The sequence below is a fragment of the Cygnus olor genome, chromosome 5, assembly GCF_009769625.2.
Source record: "Cygnus olor isolate bCygOlo1 chromosome 5, bCygOlo1.pri.v2, whole genome shotgun sequence".
Taxonomy (NCBI): Eukaryota; Metazoa; Chordata; class Aves; order Anseriformes; family Anatidae; genus Cygnus; species Cygnus olor.
In genome coordinates, this window is record NC_049173.1 from 55,573,880 (window position 1) to 55,594,517 (window position 20,638).

Below are 20,638 nucleotides of genomic sequence, written 5' to 3' on the forward strand. Positions count from 1 at the left end.
GAGATATTATTGTAAAAAAAGATGACTGATTTCTTACCAGTGATCTTTCAAGTGCTTATGGAGGCAAATGGCCTTCTTCATAAAGCTTGGAAGAAGAATGAACTTGTTATTCGTTGCTTCACAAGCTGGCCTAGTTCAAATATACTAGCGAGTCCAGAGAAGGGCGACCAAGCTGGTGAGGGGTCTGGAGAACAAGTCTTACGAGGAGCGGCTGAGGGAGCTGGGATTGTTCAGCCTGGAGAAGAGGAGGCTCAGGGGCGACCTTATCGCTCTCTACAGTTACCTTAAAGGAGGCTGTAGAGAGGTGGGGGTTGGTCTATTCTCCCACGTGCCTGGTGACAGGACGAGGGGGAATGGGCGAAAGTTGCGACAGGGGAGTTTTAGGTTGGATGTTAGGAAGTACTTCTTTACCGAAAGGGTTATTAAGCATTGGAACGGGCTGCCCAGGGAGGTGGTGGAGTCACCATCCCTGGAGGTCTTTAAAAGACGTTTAGATGTAGAGCTTAGCGATATGGTTTAGTGGAGTACTTAGTGTTAGGAGGTTGGACTCGGAGGTTGGACTCGATGATCTTGAGGTCTCTTCCAACCTAGAAATCTGTGTCTGTGTCTATAAGCTTTGAAAACACGGGCTCTTAAGGATTTTGGAAAAGTCCGTGGAACCTTTTGGAAATGTGACAAAGTTTTGGTCTAGAAATAAAATACTAGGCTTAGACATGTAGTTTGCTAGCTGTGGTTGTAGCCTGGTGGCTAGGAGTCAAGAATGTGATCTGAAGCTTCAGAGATAATTTGTCTTTTCATAACCCCCTTCTGCTTTTAGGAAAGAAGAATTAAGCAGAAGGAAAACCGGCAGTTGGTATTTGATTTTTGTTTGTTTTTACTATAGGAGATTGATATGTATATATTTTTAATCTAAGGTCTTTAACATTTGAGGATTTCGAAAGAAGGACAAATACTAAAAAAAATGTATAGAATCTTGTAATAGTCTCATTTAATACAGGGAAATAGAGGCATAAAAAATAAATAATCCTTTGGCCTTACCCCAGACAAAGCACAGAATATAGGTGGCAATAACCAGAATATTTAAGTAACAGAAATACTAATACTGAAGACAGTTTGCAGAGATTTTATAAATAAACTAAATTGTCTGTAAGCAAAGAATAGTGTTGTAATTCAACTATTCTTCTGAAATGCTACCTATTACTTGAAATGGATATTAATAATCCAGGGGAATGAGCATGGGTCCTGGGAACTTCATCCTACTGCAGTGACCTTCTCAGTAAGCCTGCCAGTTCTTCTTGTCTTTGATCACAATCTCCTGTTGTGTTACATAATAGTAACAAAAGTCACATGGAGATAGATGAATTCAGTCAAATTTATGATGACAGTTTCATTCCTGAGCTGTCATTCCATGGCAGCATGTTTATATATATACGTACGTACATACAGAATCACAGAATCATCCAGGTTGGAATAGACTTCCAAGATCACTGAATCCAACCTCTGACATAACACTAACAAGTCCTCCACTAAACCATATCACTAAGCTCTAAATCTAAACGTCTTTTAAAGACCTCCAAAAATTAGAATCCCATTTCTTGTGCTGCTTATTTTCAGCTGAAAGTGAAATTGTCAAAATAAGATATGACTTGAAGTTTTTGTTTCAGCTCTCCTTTGTTGGAATGGCACTGTTTGTCACTCCCTTCCATTTGTTTTTCAGCGTTTTTTCCTTCCATGCTTTGGTATCTATTTAGGTAGCTTTAACTGTAATGTTAAAGGAAAAGCACATTCTCTCTGATCAGCGCTTGAATGGGAGATTTTGGAAAGTGATATTCTTTGCAAATCAGTCATAATCTCCTTTAAGATTACACAAAACACGAGTCCACCTTCCACCCTCACTTTCCTATGTGAATACCAGGTGTTCCAAAGGGTGCTATCTTGTGAGGGAGAAGAAAACCAAAAATAACTCGCTACTGACAGAATCTGAGGGATTTTTCCATTTTGAATAAAAGATTTTTGTAGGTTGACAGAAAATCAATGCTTTCTCATTCTTATTAGGACTGGAGTAACGTCATCTATAGACATCCCTACACCAGGGAAAATTTCATTTAAAGTTCCCATCATAGCAGCCAAACAATCTTGGGATTCCTCATGCAGATGAAGGTCTCTTAGTCCTTTTTGTGCTAAGAATATCAGGATCTCTGATGAAGAGCATATTCCCATGGTTAGCTCTGTTGCTATCTCTTCAAACTTATATCTGCCTAGAAAAACTGACCTCTGTTTTAGGCACAGCTGTATGAACGCAACTTTGTCAGTGCTAAATCTTTCAACGTTGCTAGCATCTGTACATGTGCAGGAGTGGTAAATAGAATTGTTTACTTTGTCAAAGTCCTGGAACAACACAACAGAGTATAATCTCTTTTGTATTTTGGCAAAGCACAAACGTTACCTCTGAGAAATCGTTTGTTTACATTTGAAGTGCTGAGAAGGTAATCAAGTAGTTTTGGCAATTGAGTAGAAATATTCTGTATATATGAGCTTATCACGAAGGCCCTCTCATTGTAGTTTGAATTACCAACACAAAATCTAAAGGCAATGACTAGTAAAAGTAGTAAGAGGAGGAAGAGACCATGGAGAAAGCCTGCCTTTTAAAAGAAAGTAACATTCAATTTCAACTGCCTGCTAAGCACTTCTTGGAGGGTAGCTTGATACTTGTGTCTGACGCAGCAGTCTGAGCACCATGAGACCAGGAGTGGCACGAATCAGGTTAGGGTAGGGTTTCTTAAAAGATGAAGGAGAGAACAAACAGCCCTGAAGAAGCCTAAAACTCAGAATATCGGAGGCATCTGAAAATTAGAAAGGAGCTCAAGTGAATTACTGAACAGAGCCAGGGATCAACACAAACTAACAAGTATAAATGTAAGCCTAAATTTATCAGCAAAAGCCAGGCATGTATGACTGTGTGCGTATGAGAGTTTCTTGCTGAAAGCAAACAGGGAGTGAGTGACATATTGCTTTGATGCTCTTTAAGAGAAAATGATGGCAATCCATATCATTTACCTGTCAAATATATTTGGGGGGAAAAAAAAAAGCAAGCATGTCAGATATATGTTCTGCAAACAGTTATCAAGGGTGTTTCTTTGATATTGGTTTGGTTATTTGGTTTGGAGCATTCCTTGGAATCTACCATTCAAATCTATATATGTCTTGATTTACCTTGAAATTGACTGTCATCCTGTGATACAGAAAAGTGAGGGCAATACAAAGGTTAACGTAAGGCTGGAGAAGCCTTTGGTCTTGCTGTTAATGAAGGGGCTCTTCCAAAGGGGTTCACTTCAGAGTAAGTAAAAATGAGTATTTTCCTCATGTTTTAGAGGCACTGCTTCTTTCTGGTCTATAAAAGGCTAAATTTAGCCCGTGATCCTTTGAGCACCCCATATTTACTAGTATATTTAAGCTTATCTTTGGTTCCAGACAGAAATGCCATTTACCTCTGAGTATATGGATGTTAGCCAGATGATTGCACTTGCATAAATGAAGATTACCAAGAAGGATTCCAGATTGACATTTATGATTAGGTCTGTTGTCGAAACCCTTTGCATGACCTGAAGAAATTTGACTGCATTCTCTTTATTCTGCTGAACAAAGCTGTAAATCCACCAGCGCAAAGGTGTAAAACATTCAGGTTTTCTTTTTGCAATCCAACTGCGTAAGGGAAGCTCCCAGTAATTGGAGGAAGAAGCAAGAAACTTCAGGGTCAGGTAGGTCACCACCTCTAACTGATGCCTTACTACAACAGAATAAAACAGGAGAGTAAAGTGCAAGAGCTGCAGCAAATTAGGCTCAGTGGCAGCAGTTACAGTTGCTGGATGAAAGCAAAATATGGCCCATATGTCTGGAAGTCTCGTTGAGATCCAGTGGTAGGAATGGTGCTCTGAAGATATTAAATGTTGTTATGCATTATTAGAGAAAGATTCAGCTCAGCTTGCATTAGAGCTAGTGTCTGTGACAACTGAATTGTGCCTTCTATAAAGATTGTGTTGATAGAGTCCCATTTCCTTTGTTCACTTCCCTTGTATTTGCTTATTGCTGTTTAGTGACGGACAGCAATGTATGGGTTAGTCTTCACAGTAGATACTCTTCTATGATAATCTTCTTCGTTTTTTTTTTTTTTGTGGTCTTATTTGTGCTTTGCCTCCTCGCTGATTCTTTTTTTACTATTTTTGAACATAAATAATCATCATGCACATGCTGAGTCTTGTAATTGAAGCAGAGCCATAGATGACTCCCAGACCAGACTTCTAGCATTCAGCCATAGTGCCAACCTTGTTACTCCACTTGGTTTTCAAATGCCACATCATCAAACTGAAAAGCTCACTGTCTCGTATATTTTTTTTCCACTTGTAGAGCATGATGAATGCGGCAGCGGACAGCATAACTGTGATGAGAATGCAATCTGTACTAACACTGTCAGGGGACACAGCTGTACCTGCAAACCTGGATATGTGGGGAATGGGACCATCTGCCGAGGTAAGTCTGTTACTCTAGAAACAACGTGAAAGTGGCAGACTCTATTAATATTTTCTGACAGTCCCCTACATTTCACTAACTTGTGATGGCTGGATTCTGTCAACAATCCACTGTCTGATTTATCATCTGGCAACTGAAGTATGCATGGAGATGATGGGAATTGATTTGTGCATAACTTCTGAGCAATAAGGAAGTATTTCTGGAATGCTAGGAGAAAAGGACTTTCCATTTACTGCCATTGAATACTGTCATTTGAGCTACTATCTTTCAGCTTAAAATTAACGTTCATTGCTTTGGTAATTGTAGATAGTATGTGCTATCACCTTTAGCATTGAAAATTTAATCAGGTGTGTTTTAAATTAGGGTAATCAACTCATATTTTAACATATTGCTGTGTTTTGACTACTCACAATAGGATACTTTTTTTTTTTTGAACCTTACCTTTAAATGTTTATTTTGAAGTTTTCTCTGTGATGTAAACAAGAAATACCTAGCATCAGCTATGCTTTCTGTGAGGTGATAGGTCATTGATTTAGGAACTTTGGGGGGCTTGTTTCTGTGGAGAAGGACAAACAATGATGTTTAATAAAGACAGAGCAGTGAATATATTGACCAGTTGGCTTAGAGAGGGCTGTGTCATGAAGGTGCTTCATGAGTTCTACTTCTGTATTTATGAATTACCTCGTCTCATGAAAAGCTATTTATTTATTAATTTGCCATGTCTGGTGCTGCGTAATTTCTGACTCTCTAAATAGAATTGCAATTACAGGAAAACTAGCTTTTACATTTTTGAGATGACAGTTACTGAAATTGAGAAAATTCTGTACTTAGTCTGTAGGCACAGGACACTGGATATTAATTTTTAGAATGTTGTAAATTGGCCAAGGAATCCCCTAAAGGAGTACAAAGATTCATATCATTCTTGTTTCAAGCTAAAGACCTTCAGGAAGGTTAGCCTGTCAGCTGTTGAAGGTTTTTTTTTTTTTTTTGAAGGATTTTTTTTTTTGAAGATTGCTTTTTGATCTGACTGTCTTTGGGTACTGTCCATCTGCACGACAGCATTGCTGTATTTAAAACTGTAAAATGATTTGCAGTGATTTAACAAGGATCACAAAAAGGTTATGAAAATGATGGCCAAGTTAAACCTTCCATCCATATTGCGGTTCTGTCACCTCCTCAGGTGATACAGGGGAGAAATTCATTCTAGTACCTTTTACTCTATTACAATAAATGCAAATTACACCATACACAAATGTTTTCAGAAAAGTCTGAGTAAACAGGCTGGCTGTGTTCAACTGTGATTTTTTTTTTTCTGAGGATAATATAACAAGATGAACCCTTAATCATTCTTCTGTGAAACAGGGATGTTTGAATTAGTTCATACAAAACATGTTTTCACAGTGGTTTTCTTCATTTGCACACCTGATGTTGGGTTTAATGTGCCAAAAATTCAAAGTAAAACTCCTGCTTCGTGGTCATTAATCCAGTAATGTTGAAGTAATGAAATTACACTGGAAAAATGCAACGAAGTTTTTATCCTCAAAATTTTGTTGAACTCTGAGTTGTGGTTAAAAATACTTTTTGTTTGTTTTTGCACAAGAAAATGTTCTTATGGTTGCCTTTCTGAGACAGTTATACATGGAAATAGAGGACACAGTGAGTTCTTACATTCTGACTAGCAAGCATAAATTGAGGGGAAGACTGGAGATTATAGGAAAGTGGCTTGCAGTCTAATTATTATATTCACTAGGGATGAGAATAGTCTGTCATTACATTGGAATAGTTAGTACTGTAAAGCAGATAATATTAGAATGCTGTTGTGTTTTAGTAAATGGTAAAACTCCACATAAAGAAGTGGTCTGAGCGTCTCAGCCTGCGGTTCTGTGGTCACTTGAGGTTTTTACAGTTTGGGCAGCTAATCTAAGGAACATTTCCATTCTACCCGTGGTAACCCCAGGGACACCAGTACTGCCTCTCTTTTGTTGGGTTTAAGGGCAATATGTTGTAAGTGAAACATGGCTAAAAAAAGAAGTGACAACAGAAAAATTACCAGTTAGCCATCGCATCAGTTTCCTCACACAAGTGCTAGACTTGGCACAAGGAAAGAGGTCTGGATACAGCAGGACAGCTATAAACAGTTTATGTTGTCTTTTAGTAATTGTGGGGCTTCATCTTCAAGCAACATATATATATATATTTTTTTTTAAATGATATGAGCCAAGGTGATAAGTTTAGTATAATACCATCTGAAGTTGATAAACATCAGTGTTCTCCTTTAACCACCTGTAAGGGTTTACATTACAGACATTTACGTGCACAAAATGGTTGTTTCAACTGCTACTGAAGTAATATCTCTGTAGTTCCGTAAGAAATCTTATTAATATTGTCCAGCAACACTGAAAATAGAATAGTAATGTTATGATCAAGAATAGGATTTGCTTTTCTGCCCAATTGTACAATATATTTAATATCATTGTTTTCATGACGTTATAAAATCAGAATAATGCTGTTCTTTGACTTCACTGACTAGTACTTTGATAATGTCTTCATAAGAAAACAAAATACTGGTATTTGTGTTTTAGGAAATGTATGCACATTTAAATGAAATTGCATGGTGAAATACTGGTAAATACAATGAAATTACTCTGGCAGGCAAATTTGTGACATCTGCAATTTTTGTGGAAAGTATGGAGAAATAAAAATGACAAATAATCTGAACGTGAATATTATGATTGCTGTTGATTTAGAAATAAAAGCAAAGAAAAAGAAGAGGAAAGCAAGTAACTAAAAAATCTCTAGAATCAGGCTGTCTCCTTTCTTGAGTAGAAAAATAAAGGAGGAAGAATTCTGTGCTTTTCTGTAAAAGTTGTAGACTAGTCTGTGTAATTAAGAAGTGGATTTTGTCAAACTAGATGTGGAAACTGTCACGAGGAAAGCGGTAGAAAAGGGCATAGTCTAATACCAAATGCTCTTCTGCTTTAAAATAGATACAGCTATAGTTTAAGTGACATTGAAACGGAAAGAGAAGTGAAAATGAACACAAGCAAATTTTTATAAATACATAGGTACCAAAACGTAGGCAGTGAGATCGTATAAAACAGTAGAGGAAAATGAGACTTTTCCTATGGGTGTGCATGTGTTGCCAATTTCACTGTAAGAAGTGGGCTTTAGCATCTCAGACAGATACTGAAATTTTGCTGATAGATCGGGGAAAAAAAGAGGCTGAGTTGAGATGAAATGGCAATTTCAATGCTGTGCCATCACCGTTAGCAAATTTGACAGAGCACTGGACTCAGCATCAAATAGATTATGTCTCAATATTTCTAGAGAAAATAAAAAGTAAAATAAGGAAGCATTTGCTGGAAGAAATTAGAGCACAAAAGGCAGAGGATAGAGGTAAAACGAGTTGAATAGATATTCAGAAGAATTTACAGATCTATTAAGCTGCTTTTTTTGTATGAAGAATACTTTGAAAAAAATATCGAACTAATACTGATGAAGGAAATAGAAGTCATAGGTAGGTAACTCACACCATGCCCATTTACTTGAATTCTGTGAATGAATTCACGGATGAGGGTGAAGTTAAGGCCAATTTAGAAAAAAATCACTGAACTTCAGGATAAGATTCAATAGTGCAGTATAAAGGCAATTAACTTATCAGGGCCGAAGGGAAAGGTGATTCAAAAAAAAAGTTGAGTAAATGAATTGGGGTGTGTGGTGGGGGGAGGGGGGTAAATGGCTACCCCATACAACAGTGTTGCCTGCCAGGATGGGCCATGTAGGAAATTAGTGGTAATGTCTAGATGAAAGAAGAGACTAGGATAACAAGGTTTCTCGTTGAGTAACGTGTCACCTGTAGACAGTTTTTAAGTGTGAAAGTAAAACTCTGTCATATGTAAAACGAGTAAAACTCGATGTTGTGACTGTAGCTGAAGAGCCAGGGATGTTGAATGCAGAGATTTATAATTTAGACTATAGAGGCTCTTGGTCTGTGTATTATTGCAGTGTTTCTGGGTGAAATCTTGGCAGGGCTTGAATCCTGAAGCTTGGTAAATGTATGTAAGGAGAACATCTTTCTCTGTTTTTTGTCTTCTTAAGTTCTAGTTTCAGTTCTGTTTGGTAGCCTTGCACCACATGGTGTAGAAGTGATGTTGTGCAAAGTACAAGTCACCATCAATGTCTTGTTGCAATCAGTTGTCTTCTTGTTTTACACAAAGACACCCAGAAGGACTGTATGAGTCTTGTCCTAGCTCTTGATAGTTTGTTTCAAATGTTTGTTTAAGAGTAAATTCTGCCCCTAGAGGTATTTATCTAGAAACAGAAAATAGCAGTGGCCTTTTTTTAGTGTACTTAGATGGTAAAACACTAGACATTCTCCTGAAATATAGACAAGCTGAATTTGCTAAACCTTTTTTCATGTGTCTCACTAATGCAGAACAACCAGGAGTCTAGCGCTCAAACAAGCGTGGGTATTTTTCATTTTACTTCGGTGTTTTGTTTTACCTGTTTTGTCTGTGTAACAGACTATATTTGGTGTGCTATTAATATTTAGTGGTTTTTACTGAGATGTAGATTTATTAGAATGATTAAATGGGGTGGATTTAGTTAGTCATAAACCTTAAAGCGTGTGCAATATGACTGATGCCAGGGAAGAGAGACATCAGGTGTTGTGATATAAAAGTCAAAACAATGTTTGTTCTAATTAGTATTCAGGTTGTGGAATGGTTTATTTCTGTCAGAGTATGGAATAGGATTTTTTCTTCCTGTTCTATTCCCCTGCAGCATTTCTCAGGAAACACTCGGGATTACAACTCAGTGTATAGTGGAGTCTTAAAGAAGAAAGCCATTATTTTAAAATGAAAATGTCTCAGTTCTTCTAGTTTAATTTGGAAGTCCGAATTAATGTTAATTGTACTGCAGTTCTTCCTGTATATGTACCTTGGAAGGTGTGTTTTGGAGTGTGGTTGTCACCAATGAACTAATCGGTTCCTTCATGAACAACTTACAGTGATGCTGGTATGGAAAAGTGACCAGATTTTGAACAGATTTGTTGTTGTTTTTTTGTTTTGTTTTAAGGTAATGGGAATAATTGTATGGAGTATTTATTCATAATACATTCAAAATTTTTACTGATGACGAGAGTACATCAGAGGCTTGAAAATTACTTCTGTCCAGTGTAAATCACTGAGTCGGCCTATTTCACACTATCTTAATCTCAAACGGTAATTGGATGGGTGTATTAATTTTTTTTTAACAAATGGCAGTTCGAGAGCTATCTTTCATTGCAGTTTTCTCCTTTGTTTCCAAGCAGGTACTTTTTTAGTAATGTAATTCTTAGCCTGAAATATGCTTAATAACCTGAAAGAAGTGCAAGTGAAAGAAATGTATGCCTTCCAATGTGTAGGTAATGTGTTGACGGTGTAGCAAACAGGTGGCTAAAGACAACTTTTCATCATCTGTTATGAAAAATAGTCAAGAATAGTATGAGAAAGAAGAAAACAAAAACAACAACAACAAAACCCTGGCTTTATGGGTTATTCCTGTTCTGGGTTCTCTGCTTTTCTTTGTGTCTTTCTTACATTGACATCAGCAAATGCCAGCAATGTGAGACTGTCTGATGTGCTGATGTTTTAGTATAAAAGCATATCTGATCACTCCAAGGTGACTAACTACCACTTAGGTTTAGATTCTGTGTGTGTATATGTCTGTCTGTTGGAGGTGGAGTTTAAAGCCTTTGATGGTGCATTGGAATGTGTTATGAATAATATGTAGGTAAGCACAGCAGTGGAAAAGAATGAACAGGTCTTTCCCCTTAGCCTCTGGTGTTCGTAGTTGTAAGGCTTGGAATGGTTGATATGCCTTCTCAAGGCTTTAAATGCTGTTTTGTTTTAATATGCATAAGTCTCATTAAAGAATATGGGAGGTTTGACTCATTTTGAGGTTTTGATCCTCATTCTTTCTTCACCGCCTTGAACTTTGTGTAGTTGTTTATACCTAATACATAGTATATAAATCATTGCAAAAGCAAATATGTACACTCGAATGTGTTTTGGTGTCACTTGACACGTGCAAGATACCACGTGAAGTGTAAGACACGGGATAGTCATACATTTGGGTGAAACATTCTAGACATAACTGATTTAATAATTTTAAAACAATATACAGATATACAACAGTGAGATCAGAATTCCTATAGAGTTTTCATTCTAAAACTAGCAGAGCTGGACTAAATCCACTGTACTAATAAAAGTGAAAATTTGAAATTTTAATGTAATAATCTTTGTGATTTTGTTCATGATTAGTTAGTTATCAAGATGATATATCAATATATCAATATGATATATTGATAACTAACATATCTATAACACATCTCATTTGTGTATTCGTTTTGAAGTTATATAAACACCCTTCGTAAATTACTAGCCACTTTTAAAGCTACTTCAGTTCTAATGGTGTTGCTTTGCTTTTGGACTGTAATGATTTAAATCAATTGTGTTGAAATTAAGATTGTTTAGGATAATTTTTTCTTGTCCTTAAAAGATCATCATCTAGATTTAGTCATGTGAGATTTTGAAATTTGGGTGTAATTATGTCTGTATTAAGAGTTAAGCTATGCATATTCACCATTATGCAGTTGAATTTTACAGCCTCTCTGAGGGCAGAATATTTCCTGCTGACGAGATCCTGTTCTGTGTGGGAGATTGTTCAAGATGATTTAGAAAGCACATCAGTTATGGAAATAGATAATTTAAAAAGCATGATTAATGCATCTTGTTAGAATCTGGATCCTGATCTCTTTGCTGTCACAGATTATCTCCCTACTCTAGATTTACAACTAATGTAAAATGAGTGTCGTACTGATTTATGTTTGCTGAGTAAGTGGTCCAGTCCAGACCAACTATTGTATCTGTGTATTGTATCTGTATAAAAGGAAGTAAATCCTGTAGTTATCACATGTGAAATATTTTAAAACTTGATCTTACAGGTTTGTTTGCTTGTGTGAGTCTAAAGGGCTCAGTAGGCCTACTCCTGAGCGTTTGTGAGTGTTCCTAGGTGTACATTCTGAAATGGAGATTCTTTTGTTGACCTGGTTGCCTGGTTGCCTATTGTCTCCTATTGCTTTGGTTAACATTGGTTCTTTTAGACTCAGCAGTTCACTGTAGGATAAGCATCCCATACAGTGTGTACGAAAGAGTCAGAAGGTGATTACAAAAGTTAATGGAAATGTTCCCTGTGATTTCCTGGGCAGTAAACTACTTTGGCTTTGCAAGATCCTCCAGTTGTGTCTTTTTCACATGCTTGTTTTGTCTTTTTCTATCTGAATTATTCCCAGAGTGACTTTCAAATGCAACAATTGCATTAAGTAATAAGAAGACAGTTTTTAATGTTAGTAGCTTCTCTTCATTATTTTTACGTTACGTTCAAAATGAAAATACTGTTTCTAAAGAAGAGGAATCGTATTGAACTTCATTAATACAATAACATGTTAGGCTGGGAAGCAGTTCTGGAAAAAAAATCATAAAGTTTTCTCTCTTTACTGCTTTTAGTTTACGTAGATTATTCAGTTAAATTCCAAATATTGCAATTTTATTTAACAGGTTGTGGGCCTCTGTTAACAAACAGGACTGATACAGAGGTTCCTTACTTAATGGGGTTCAGATGATACATTTCATTTAGCTTCTAGGACAATTTCAATATTCATTGCTTTCTTTTTTAAAGCAGTACATCAAAACAAAAATGTCAAGTCCTTGCTCTATATTTAATGTCTGCACCATCCATTTTTTTTGGCATTGATTTTCTACCCTTTTTGAGATCATCTCAATCAGTAACTTCTTCAGTTTGCAGCAGGTGTTATTGCCTCCCAGGTCTCTGTTGCAGAACACCATAAGGAATGCAATTCAAAGTCTCCTGATGTTGAGAGGAAGCTTTCAAATGTTGCTAGAATGGTTCGTTCATGTTATCCAGACAGATACTTTTGTTCAAATTTTAGATTTTAAAAAGAAAAAAATTATCAGCTATTAAATCCTCAAACACACCCTTCCTTGAAAGAAATAATTTGATCTGCTCTACTGCTTTTCTGACAGTAGAGCAATAGAAATCATGGCCAGTCATTTGGGTCTGCAGTGCTCGCTGGTTCAAATTTGTAATCCTTATGATGAGTTAAACCCAGTCTATTTAGATCTGCAACCCTACTGGCCTACCTTCAGAGCCTGCTGTGCACTTATTTGGAAGAAAGTATTTTTTTTTTAATAGTGGGTGGAAAAAATCAGTTCAGTAAGAGCATCCTGAAATATCTAAGCACAAAACTTAGTGCAGCGTGGACTTGATTCTGTAGCAGTGCAGAGCTCTGTGTCTCTAGTGAAATCAGTGAGCGTGCAATGATTTCTGGACTAATTTATGTGGAATGGGCATGAAAAGGCAAAAGGATGCCACAAACATGAAATTCTTTGGATTCTCTGTAGGAAACAATCAAGCAATATTAAAAAAAGAAACATCTTGCCTGAATGTAAAGTAAGACCATTGTAGGTTTGTTTTGGCATCACTGGGATACCTTCGCGGCCGCACCAATGAGAAAGGAAGTACTTTTTCACAGAACATATAATCAAATTGCAGAACCCTTGACCACAGGATGGTTAGGAGGCTAGGAGGATCGAAAAAGCTGCATCACATCTCATAACAGATGAGAATCCCAATTGGTGGGTGCCCAGTCTTAGGTTTGAGGAATGTCATGGGGACTCCTTGAGAAGTGTCACCATATATCTTTGCCATGTTCTTTCCCTTGGCATTCATTATGAGAACAGAGAGAGAGGATGCTGGGCTAGCAGGCCCTCTGGAACAACCAGATTGATTTACTGTTATGTTCTCACCAAGATTATTCATAGAGCAATTGCTTTTAGATAAAGATAGTATAATTCATTTATTTATACATTTTTAGTTGCACAAAAGGGTTACCGAGATTTTCAAAGGGATCTGTTCCTTACCATAGCGGAGGAACAGACTACAGACAGAAAACTTCTTTCAGCCTCCTATTTTGCTGAATTTCCCACACTACAATAAACCAAGGTAAAAACACTGTGATTTGTCAAATGTGACAAGTGTAGGCAGTACCTGATCCAGGTTTCAAACTCTGTTCCTAAACTACCGGGCTGTGTTTTTTCCAGCAGAACTATTGAAAGTATTTTAAAAATACCCAAAGTATTTTAAAAATACCCCAAAGAAATATTGAGACTGCAAGGTCAATCATGTTAAAATTTTGGGGATATTTAATATTTAGGTAACTTATTCAATCTTAAGTCACTCATATCCATTGCAGTAATATGGTCTTTACTGACAAAATCACAGGTTTTTTTTTCTGACCTTCTTACCCATTCAATGCACAGTATAGGCCATCAATAGGTGAAAGGGATGAAGTCCTGAAAGGAAGTACTCAATGTTTATTGAATGCATTCTCTGTGTCCAAGTGTGGCATAGGGACAAGAGGGAGTCTCAAAACAAAGAAACAACCCCCCCCCCCCACCAAAAAAAAAAAAAAAAAAAAAAAAAAAAAAACAGTACAAAACAACAACAACCAAACGAAAAATCCAGCACCCAAACTACCTTTAACTTACTTTAAGAAATAAAAGGACTTTTTTTTCTGCAATGCAGCTTCTGGTAGATATTCAGTGCAGGAAAAACTTGGCAACAAATGGCTTATTTGATCATGTTTCTGAAAACGGTATCTTAGAGTCAGGAGAACTTGCATGGTCCTGCATGTAGATTTTGCTTTCTTTGTTTGCATGAGTTACGTTGGTTGGCCTACTAGTTTTGGAGGTTGCATTTATTTGTTTAGCACTGGAAATGGCAAATCTGGAAGCTATGTAGGCTGTCTGATGGGATAATTTGCATATTTCTATCTGAAACAATTCTTCAGTTTGCAACCGTTTCACAGTGGTGCTGGTATTTTAGCCTCTGAAACATGCTGAAAAGTTGAGGCACCCCTGTGTGTGTATAGAGTTCTTATCTAAAGTGTTCAACGATAAAAATAATAAATGTGGCTATGCTAAGCGAGCATATGCTAAGCACAAGACTAATGACAAGCTTAAACAGCATACTGTGAATGGTACCTGAAAGAAATGTTGCAGTGAAAAAGAATCTATTCCAGAACCTACTGAAAAAATAAAAATAAAAGTGGTGCTTTGAAGATTGTATCATCAAAATGAATTATTGGGTGAATTCAGTATACGAACTACAGGAAGAATGTGAATTAAAATAGCTTAGAACACATTAAGTGCAGAGGGAATTAGAAGTTAAAGTAAACCAAGAAGAGATGGGAATTGAAGGGGTCCTGCTTTTCAACATGATTTAAATGTCAGTCATCCAAGAGTGAAAATGAACAATTTGTATGTCATAGAAACTAGGAGTTTTTCTTTAGGTATTCCTGAAGGGGCAGAGCTGCGTGACCTATGTTATTATTCCGCTGATAAATACTCAAGCATCTTAGTGTGTCACCTTGATGGTGCTTGCGGTTTTCTCTCTTTTTTCAATTGTGTGCTTAAAGACAGGAATTGTCAGGCTCGATTTTTGAAGCTAAACTTCAAAACTGACTGTTTATTTGAAGGCTACATGGTGCACAGGCCTATCAAGCAGGGCTTGAAATTTTAAAATGATGTAAAATTTGCAAACATACCTTTGTTGTTTTTAAAAAAAATTTAAAGCAGTACAAGTCCATATCTTTCTGCACACCTACCTTACCCATCTTTCTCTGTAGCCTGTTAATTATGTTGTAGCCTCAAGGGTATAATATGTGTATGCCTCACGTAGACTATGGGATGCATTTGCTGCTACTGATGAACAGACTGGATGACTGTTCTCAACTGTCACTTGTACTATTAAAATGTATCGAAACCATTCCCTCGAGCATATGATTTCAGTGCCTGATGGCTTTGCGAAGGAGCTGCTGTGAGTGGAAAGCCCTGGGATGGAATAAAATGGCAGTTGGGTGTGGAGCTACAGGAATGCGTGCAGAGCTTAAATAGGCAATATCCATTCCCCTGCATTAATTATAATGGTTTATGGATGCTCATTAATATGCCACTTTTATTACTGAGACACATGGTTGCACTGCTTTCCTGACACCTATTATTTCCTCCCTCTGAACAGAACAAAGGAAACAATAGTCGTCTGACATTGCCATGACATATGTTATTTCCCAATAAAAGACTGAGGTAATCAAATCAGTCCTGCATGCGCAACACAGTATTCCCTTAGCCTTAGGAGAGAGGCAAGTGAGAAAATTCTTAATGTGGTAATTTTAGACCTGACTGGGCAAGGTATGTGTCTAACTGAAAGTAAGCAATTGATTCCAGTGAGACTATGTATGTAACTAGGTGCTTAAGTTTTTACTTTCATGCCAAATATGTTTTGCTGTGTTTGTCACATGGGTTAGGATGATCACAGACAGTAAGCATTCATCTTTTGCTGTGGATATCAAGTGGAGGTTGAATTTGTCATATCTGCAGAATAGCTGACCAGCCAAACCCACCTATTGCTCATCTTGGAATCCTCAGCAGAGTGAGCTGATACTTCTACTTAATACTAAAGTTCATTCAAGATCCATTAGAAGCAGTACTTAGTATTATGTTAAAAAATAATCAATATGTTTCTGTAGAAATTTAATCAGTCAGTGTAAGGTTATAAGATAACAAGACTTAGAAACTAATTTTCAGTGACATCACAGGATGTAGTTGGAGCCAAAATAAAAATGAGTGGGAATCTGCAAGTGGTTGCTAATGGTTATTGGCCAAGTGATTCTGAGGGCTCCATTATTTATTTATTCTTTTACTGCTATAGAAGCTCTGAAATTCAGAAATAGCTCAGATGGCAAGGTCTGATCCACTGAGTATTTGTACCCATTGCTTTAAATGTTTATCAGGTGAAAGAAAAGAAGTGAAAAAGCACCTGCACACAGCATCATAGAGGACAGGTGATAGATATCTCATCTTCTGGCCACTTGGTGTAACCACTAGCACAGGGAGTTGTGTAACCTTGCACTTGCTTCCCTGCTCCTGTGTTTCCCACATGCCTAGCTGTGGAATGAGAGAGATGAAGATGGGAAAACCTCCTCTCTCACTTCCTTTGCTGTCGTGTCTTTTTCCTGAAAGAAATGGAGCTGTGCTTTTCATTTATTCCAGCGAAGGGGCGAGTTAACCTTCTCCCCACCCTGCCCTCCACCACTTTCCAGGCAAGTGCTTCATCAGCAGAGCACTCTGCAGGACGTGGGCGATGGCATGTCCCCTTGCCTTGCTTTGCATGGGCCCGGGTGGGTTTTGTATGGAGGCTCTTTGTGGAAGTTGGGGCTTTCTGTGGGATGTCCTGGTGTGCTCTTAGGTGCTTGGGCATGAGGACAGTGGGGTTGGGAGTCCGTCATGACCTGAGGGAGCTTCATTTCTGCTTATTCCAGCTGACAGCACCTGGTTCTGTGCCAAAGGTTTGTGCCTTGTCTCAAGGTTTCTGTGCAAAAGGCAGGTGCCTGGCATCTCTAATGGGGCTCAGTGGGTAGGATGATGAGAAGAGCCAAGGAAGAGCACTGAATGACATTTTTAGAAGTCCTAACTGAAATTCTGTCCATACTGTATTTGAGGCATGCGAGTGCTTTTTAAGATCTTTTCCTTTGTGTTTGGCTGTTCGATATTGTTTTTGTGGTTCTTGTTGGTCTGAATGTCTTCTTGGGAGAGTTACACCTAGGGATACAATGAATTACACCTAATGCGTGAAATCAGATGCATGAAAACAAGTTTAATCAACTGATACTGACAAAGGTAGATGTTAGAAATTTGCAAGTGGTGTTTCTTCATGCCGAGTGCTTAAAACTGAAGATTGCACATTAAACAGAAGCATGATACACCTCTAGAAGTATAATATCAGGTACTTTTATGATGCGTTTCTAAGCCCTGAACTGTGATTTTTATATAGGCTTCAAAATCTTTTATAAAGATATAAATCTTTTCATAAAATCTTTTATATCACTGTATATATCACTGTATATATATTATATCACTTCTATATCACTGAGAAATATGATGGCCTTCAATGCAAATAAACTGCTGTAGAATGAAACTGAGCTTAAAGTAAGCAAACTTGGCATACTGTATTTGCATCTGAATATGGTTACCTAATTCTTATTTAAATCTTAATGTTCTTTTTGACCTGATAAACCCTGTCAACTATGTCTCCTAGGTTGTACCAGACAGGTCCAGTCAGGCTCACATCTGTTCTAGGCAGGCATTCTAGGCACATGTTAATGAGATAATATGTAAAATGACAGTCTGTTCTTGCCATGAATACATTTGACAGATAGTATTTCAAACTACAGGTATCATGAGAAGAAGCATCTTCACTAGAAATTTTTTTTATGCCATCTAAAGAACGGATGCACTCTTGAGACACTTAGTACTGTTTATTTGTAACACACTGCAATGCTGAAATGCTCCACAAGACCAATTGCCCTTAAGTGTCATAGGCTGCATTTGTGTGTCTCATACTGGTGACTTCAACAGACTGCAAAAGCAACATTTATCTCCGCTTAGCTGAGCCACTTAAACGCTTCTTTCATCCACAGACTGCCTGCAGTACAAGGATGAGAATACTTCTAATTTAAGGGAAATTATTTTAACCCTGCAGTTGGTAACACACTAGTTTATAAAATGTACAGTAGATAGAGGATGCGGAAGTCGGTGTCTACTGAGGCAGTTATTCACATTTACGTGGACGGTGACATTTGTTCATTAGGACTGTTGAACACACATTCAGAGGCTTTAACACAGCCTTTTCAGCATGTGCAGTGATAGATGGCTGTAGACGTAGAAACACAGGAGGAAAGTTGAAACTTTCATGCAGTGATATTGCAATTCCACTTACAGTTAGGAAAAGGGAAAGACTGAGAGCATCTCCGTATCGTGCAGTGGAGCATGGCCCAGTATTGCTGCCAGCCTTGACTGTGCTGTGGTATGCAGAGCGTGCAAAGGGCGCAGGGTGCAGAAGGCTGGGGACTATCTGAGCCCCAGGCATGGCGGGCGCTGCCAAGCTCCAGCAGTCCGCTCCGAGCCAAGGATGGCACTGCTTTGCTGCCTCCAGCGTCATGCCTGGTTGCCTGCTCAGTGCTACCTTAGGTATCTCTGCGCTATTGTGAAAGGTACATTTTTAATTTGTGCTTAGTAACCTCAAGCCATGTTAATATTTTTTGTCATGATTCCAGTATTATTTGTATGTAATTAAAATGCTAATATAATTACAAGAGTGCCTGTTTAACCCAGCCTACTGCCTTTTCATGGAAGTCCCCAGTTAGATAATCAAGCTTATTCAGTCATGTTAGGTATTTCTTATTAAACTATAATAATTTGAGAAGTTTTCCTGTAAGTCAGGTGAGACTTTTGTATGAATGTATGGTAATTATATCAGTGATGGACCATATGAAAGTATCTTCTGCTAGCTCTGTATTTGCATTTCACTAGTGATGTTGATTAGCTGGCATGAAATCTCTTTTCTTTTTATTGCATTGCTTTGAGGATGCAGGGAAGCAACTATTAGGTATAAAACAACATGATCTTGTAAAACAATGCAGACCTTGTAAGTTTGAGCCACCACAAAGCTTAATGTGACTTTTGTTTTCCAAGCCAAAAATCAGTGCAGACGTGGGACATTCAAATCTCATCCTCAACAGTTACAGGTATCGTATGTATTAATCTCAGTTGTCTAGTTAAACAATGCCTATGGAAGCATTTCTGCAACATAATTGCAGTGTTCTTGTGATGTTTGAATTGTGACTGCTGGGTTGCCAAAATAAGGTTTTATTGCAGATTTGTTTCCTCAAAAACGCATGTTAGAAGCCAGAATGTGTACTGTTAAATGCAATGTAGGAAATAAAAGTACATTTCAGTGTAGGACAGTAATAATTTGTTGAGCTAGTCATGTACTTTCAAACCAGTGAGAATTACATAAATCAAAAAGTTAACTCTAGCTTCTTTTGACGTGACACTGTTTTCTTTGTGCTGTTAAAGACATACTGAGATCAATTTTTAAGGTATGGAGCAGCTATCATGGCATGTATCACTTGAAAAGGCAATTGATACAGCTTCCACTTTGTCTATTGGTGTAAGAATAAATCACAAATGGTCCGCCTGCAAGTCTGTAAGCTCAATACTGCAGTGCTGTTGCACTGAGTTGTGTGTGATTGTGACAGCAATTATTTGGATCTTGGGACAAGGTAACATAATGATTTTTTTTTGCTTGTTTTGACTGTGACATTTCCTTTGCAATGTTGTATGGATTTGATTTATTGATAACATTCTGTGGAATTTCTGTGTTAGGAGAAATTTTCTGAAACTGACACCACCTTTTGTGAAGTTCCTTATAGTTCTTGCATGCAGATGAGGGTGATGCTAAACCTGGCTTGCTGAGTGCCAGCTCTGTGGGTGGGCTGCATTTGCTTTTAGTCTGCCTTTTTTGTGTAGTCCCTTCACTTACAGGTTGTGTGAGTTGTGTGTTGTTGTGGTGTGCTGCTGACTCTTGTTCCGGAGGAACCCTGTATGTTTTTGTGTAATGTGATCAATAGTGGCTTGACAATATATAGGGGGAGGGAGAAGAGGGAGGGGAGGGAAAGTCAAGCGAGTTCAGTAGCTCTGTGAGATGTAGAAGAATCCTCATCCCCACTCTGCATGCACACATACTTATCGAATCAGTCAGATCAGTCAGGCCAAAATTGTCTCCTGTCCTCTGCAGGAGCCCCGGCTTCACCCAGTTGTTCACAGCTTCTGTACTCAGAACAAATTGAGACTATCTGCTGTAAGCGTTGTTGTCAATGTCTTAGAACACAAGTTAATAAGGGCAGGGAACCAAGTCTATTACTAATGCATGCCACTGCCTGCAGCCATTGCTACAGTGCGTGGACTGGCAAGAAACAAGAGAGGATAATCCAAGGAAGCAACGTATGCAATTGTCTGTATCCCTTCTTGTTTCATATTATCCTTTCTGATTTTAATGACACAGTCAGCAGACAGCCTCTAGTCCTTGGAGTTATTATGGATTCTCTTAGATTTTTCTTTCATTTCTTCCTAACTTCCAGATTGCTACCATC

General features: G+C 37.8%; 1 protein-coding gene across 4 annotated transcripts in view; it reads left to right on the top strand.

Annotated features, from left to right (window-relative positions):
* Positions 1-20,638, top strand: part of NELL1 (neural EGFL like 1) — a 296,982-nt gene that overhangs the window by 173,412 nt on the left and 102,932 nt on the right. For all 4 annotated transcript variants that reach the window (XM_040559538.1, XM_040559541.1, XM_040559537.1 and 1 more), the window contains exon 14: positions 4,405-4,527. In XM_040559538.1, the coding sequence (XP_040415472.1) occupies positions 4,405-4,527 (123 nt within the window). The remainder of the gene's footprint in view (positions 1-4,404; positions 4,528-20,638) is intronic.